At 32.0% G+C, this 5,526-nt stretch overlaps 1 protein-coding gene across 1 annotated transcript; it reads left to right on the plus strand.

The window, feature by feature from the left end:
- The first annotated feature begins 442 nt into the window (after nucleotides 1-442).
- Nucleotides 443-5,507, plus strand: LOC134239721 (fibroleukin-like). Its single transcript, XM_062721875.1, has 4 exons — nucleotides 443-628; nucleotides 718-857; nucleotides 4,748-4,844; nucleotides 5,310-5,507. The coding sequence occupies exons 1-4, from the start codon at nucleotides 550-552 to the stop codon at nucleotides 5,483-5,485; spliced, it is 492 nt and encodes a 163-aa protein (XP_062577859.1). The 5' UTR covers nucleotides 443-549; the 3' UTR covers nucleotides 5,486-5,507.
- The last annotated feature ends 19 nt before the right edge of the window (nucleotides 5,508-5,526 follow it).

A 5,526-nucleotide genomic window follows, 5' to 3' on the forward strand; every position in this document is an offset into this window, starting at 1 on the left:
AATATATCCATTTTTAGTTTTTAAAATTGGTATCTACAAAAAAAAAAGTTTTTTAAATGTCATCCATTACATGTACCAGCATTACTCTGAATTTGACCTATGACCCAAGCATCCTGAATATTTTATTTTTTCTTGACTGTCGAATGAAATTCGCTGCTGAACGTCTAAGTGTTGCGGTAGCGAAATATTTAGGAAAATTTTTAACTTCCCGTTTTAAGGGTATATAAACTACGGATTATTTTAGGGAAGCTTATTTTCAGACAGCGTGCAAGTAAAACCATGGCAGGAGTTTTGTTGGGTATCTTCATGTACGTTTTGTTCTTTTGTACGGCTAGTTGTCAGCAAATTTATCTTAATGAAAAACATGACTGCGACCGTAATGATCAGAAGATTAAAATATTGATTGAAAAGATTGAGTACTTACTCACAGGAGAACGCGAGACAAATGGAGTCTTTAAGACGAGAAAATGCGAGACAAATCGAGTCCTTAAAACGAGAGAATGCGAGAATTAAGGTTAATTAAGAAACATTCAAGAAGAATTTTACGAGATGTTTAATATCCTGATGAAAAATGAAACCGACATCCACGAAGATTTGAAGAAAAGTATACTGCAAACCATCAAGTCTGGTAATTATCTCTCTTCAGATAACTATTTTATATTAATATTTATATTACGATTAGTATCATATCATGTATTTATGGGTTATTTCTTTCAGAGTTAAACCTATATAAAGATTGCAAGGACCTCTATAATAATATTAATACAGAATCTGGTGTGTATGAGATCTATCCATTTGGTATTGAAAACAAGGTCAGCGTCTTCTGTGACATGGTGACAGAAGGTGGAGGGTGGACAGTAAGATATCTTTATCCTTCTCTCTCTCTCTCTCTCTCTCTCTCTCTGTTTTACTCTCTCTTTATCAGTTTCTCTGCCCCTTTCTCTGTGACAGAAGGTGGAGGGCGGACAGTAAGATCTCTCTTTCTCTCTCTCTCTCTCAACGATCAATATTAGCTTTTATTTCTTGTATTGTACGTGGAGAGTGAACAATAAGATTCCTCTCTCATTCTTTCTCTCTCCACCTCCCTCCGTTCCCACTTTCTCTCTCCTAATTTCTCTCTTCTCTATTTTCTTTATCTTTCTCTCATTCCCCTCTCTCCGCCTCTCTCTCCCCCTCTTTTTAATTTCCTCTCCCCATCTCCCCTTTTCTCTTTCTGTTTTATGCCCAACGATCAATTTAAGCTGATATTTCTTTAAGGAATTATAAATTTTTTATTTAAAAACTGATATTAAATCTCTTTGCTGAAATCAACAAAAAATGGCGATGAATGAACATTGAGTAATTTTTTTCTAATCTAATTTACATGAAGATAATAATAATAATAATAATAATAATAATAATAATAAAAATAAATTTAAAATAACATTATTTTTTAAATAAGATTTTTGTATGAAGCTTTTTTGTTAAAAAATACAGTACAGGCAACGCGGATCCGTACTGACCCGCGTCCCCTCCGCGGTGTATTAATCCTTTCCGCGTTACACCGTCGCGGGTTTTGATGGCGGTACCTGCTGGAGCCCGTGTTTACACCGCCGCGGGGCCCGCTACCGTCTGCAGCTTAGATGTTCTTACCTGAGGAAAGCATTGTCGATTTTTAATCGTGTTTTTGGAAGTAGATCCGGGGGGGGGGGTTACGATCACGTATTAATATTAATAGATTTATACCATTACATGGATTCTTTAAATATTCATTTTTAAGTTTTATCAAATTGTTTAATAAAAAACATCTTTCTTTTTTTTTTTTACCAATGGTCATTCAAAATTAATTAATTCTCAAAACGTCTGTGAACAGTAATACATGTACAGTATAGGATGAAATAAAGTCGAATAATTTATCGAATATATTAACTTAGCGTTTATTTTCAAAATCAATAATGCCACCCCAAATGATCTTCAAATTGGTAAAAAGGTATAATTAAAATTTAAAGAATGCCGTGATATCGCTTCTCTTTATGTTATGCACTGGCGTAATCCGTTGTTCACAATTAGCCCGTGCAGTTGCAGTTACATGTAGCTATATGTTTATTTATCTGCGAGATTCTATCAGTCATTTGGTTTCATTTAGAAAACTACCGTTACTTCTGTACTCATGTCTGTTATAAATAATAGCATGAAAAATGATTATAAATAGTGATACATAATTACAATTAAATTTTAACAAAACACGCCTAAGTGTAGGAATACCGTTGCTCCATTATTATGCGCTACTCTGTAAGACTATGAACTAAATATCGACGATTTTTTTGTGTGTGTGGGGGGGGGGTCTTGTTAATTAAATAATCACAGGTATTTCTATTCAGAATATCAATAATATCATAGCCAGTATTTGAATGTATTACTATTTTCTGCTCTTTCTCGAAAATTACTAAAATCATGTTTATGAACATAAACAAATTTCAGATTTCTCCGGTTCAAATAAAACACAAACACAAATATGGGCCCTTAAAATATTTGAACACACAACACAGAAATTAACTTATTTTAATCAGCAGGTTGCCATGCTTCAAGTTTTCAGATGTCTGTGTAACCGTTTGGTTTCCTCAGGTAAGTTTGGTGTGGAGTGGAGCTTACTCGAAGCGGATGAGAAGCCCCGAGGGAACGACGCTGTCTAGTGTACATACTACGTATATACACAGGATGTTACCTGAGTGTATTACCTGTATGCGTTTTCCTACGACATTGTAAAACGAAGCCGTTTTTTTTTTCATGTGTAGCTCATGAATTGAAATGCATGAAATAAAGAATGTTTTTGTTGCAATCAGAATCCTTTTTAAATTTTTTGTTTCAAAAAAATATTTTCAATAACTCGAAATGTTTTTACTGTGTTAATCAAATTTTATAAATATTTTCAAAATCTGTCGTTGTAATTGGCGACAAAAAGGGAAGTAATTTTAATGTCATGTACATATATATGCTAAACAAAAGAAGAAAGTTTTTCTTAAATCAAATTTTACAAACAAAAATAACATTTTATTTTACCATCAAAATCTGTCTCTTTCAATCTTTTAACTGGTACAGATATAAACAGACACGAAATAACATAGTTACTGTAATGGATCATTATTTGATTTAATTAATATCAAATACTTCATTAATTTGTTTTTAAAGTTTTTTTTTTTAATTTTATTCTTTTTATACACTCCGTTTTAAAAAAGCAACAATAATTTGTCACAAATTCCAAGGCCAATATCGCATCTGAAAATGATATCGATGAAATAATAATGAAACAATGAATCAAATGTGTTGTAACGATGTGTATCCAGTGAGCGTTACCCAAGGTATACTATAAGACAGGTGTGAAACCCCCAGGGCATGTCGTTTCCTGCTCAGGCACTGCTAATCCCTATACACAGGAAATGATCGCGGCTAATACTTAATACACAAAGAAACAGAATTTGTCAAAGAAAACAAAATATATGAATTTTTGCATTGAATATTTATTAATATAAACTATAATTTCATCTGTGAAGTTTATCATTACACCTGCACATCCTATCTTATCTATTGAACACGAAAATCGAGAAATATTAAAATTAAAAAGAAAGACATTGTATTAAAAGGTAAAACAAAGTTAACTCTCGTCATCGAATCTCGTCATCGAATGCTTTCCGGTCATTTGACAATTTGAGAAAAATGCCTGCATATTTATATAAAAGAGGGAAATACATTAAACAAAATTAATTAATTAAATTAACTTAATTTGGGAACAGAACATAAACGATGAGAAATAAAGAAGAATAGAACTTTTTCTTGATATCTTGGATAAAGAAAATTTAAGTTCACGTGCCCACTACATGTAACTGCAAATGCTCGTCATCAGATGTTTTCCGGTAATTTGACACTTTAAGAAAAAACCTGTACATTTTATATACAATAAATCGAAATTAATTAATAAACAATATGAAGATGCACATTTTTTAAAAGATGTACATCTTTTTTTTTTTCAAATGAATGCTGAAAATCGTTCATCAAAACTTAAACAGTCCGAGTTCAACATTTATTACAGTTTCCATATAACATGTATAATATGAAGATTAAAAAAAAACTTATAATTAAAATTTCTAGTATTTAATTTTGTTTCTTGATAGATTCTTAATAACATAAAAAAAAATAACCAATTGCAAAGACGTAACAATTAAATGAATTTTTCTATTCAATTTCAAAGATTGATATGTAATTTTAGAAACAAAAATAAACTTATTTTTTCTTAGTTTAAATTCTATCATAGCAAAATTTATTAATAAACACACGTTTTTTGTTTGTTTGTTTGTTTTGTTTTTTTTTTGTTTTTGTTTTTTTTTTTGCAGGGAAAATTCGCATATTTCAATTCGGGGAGATAACTCCCGTTTGTTTACGATACTAATTGTCAGTAATTGATCGATGATTTAACCGCGGCGGGGACAGGTAAGTGATGAATTTCCCGCGGAGGGAACGCGGTTTACCTGTCTACCTGGCCAAATACCGCGTTGTGATTATACCGCGGCGGGGACGCGGGAAATACGGGACCCGCGTTGCCTGTACTGTATCATTACGTAAAAATTGATTATATTAAAAGAAAAAAAAATAGGTTTTGAGTGATTGTTTAATGAATACCCTATTTGAAACATTGTTCACAGTAAAACATAGCATAAAAACCACTCTTCACTACTTTTTTTTAATAAACCCGACATAATTCATAAATTCTTAGGCTATACAGAAACGTGTCAGTGGTGTAGTGTCATTCGACAGAAACTGGACGGACTACAAAACGGGATTCGGGAATCCTAACGACTCCTACTGGATTGGTAAACTATAAACAGTTATAGAATGACTACAGAGGACAAAGCAAATTTATGGCTCCCCAAGGGTTAATTTTCCAGATGTAGAAATATTCCCCTCCCTCGGGAAACCATTAATTTGGTTGTACCCATTGTACCCATTGTACATTGTACCCATTTTATAACTCTGTAATATTTAATGTTGTTTTAGGGGATGATAATTCTTCTGATTATTAACAGTTTAAATTAGCATTTAATTTTTTAGCATTTAAAATGAAGTTTATAACAATTTATAACAATTTATGTAAAATACAATATATAACGATTTCCCTACTTTGATTTCAAAACATGTATGTTCATTGCTGCATGCACTACACAATTAGAAATTTCTGCATACCTTCATAATCATATGTTGAATTATATGACAACTTGAAATAAATATGTTTTGCTTTATTAATTCTTTATATATTATACGACGATAAAATATTTAAGGAAATGACGTTATACATCAACTTACTAAGAGAAGTAACACCTCCCTCTACGTATGTATCACACTGACTAATGGGACAAGGCTCTATGAATTATACAACCAGTTCTCTGTTGCTGACGAAACCAGCAAATACAGACTTTTTCTTGGCGGACCAGCTACCGGGACCCTAGGTAGGTAAACTGAAAAAAGAATGTACGAATGACGACCTATATTTAGGAG

The sequence above is a fragment of the Saccostrea cucullata genome, unplaced genomic scaffold, assembly GCF_032062105.1.
Source record: "Saccostrea cucullata isolate Sc308-1 unplaced genomic scaffold, CSIRO_AGI_Scuc_v1 ctg16762, whole genome shotgun sequence".
NCBI lineage: Eukaryota > Metazoa > Mollusca > Bivalvia > Ostreida > Ostreidae > Saccostrea > Saccostrea cuccullata.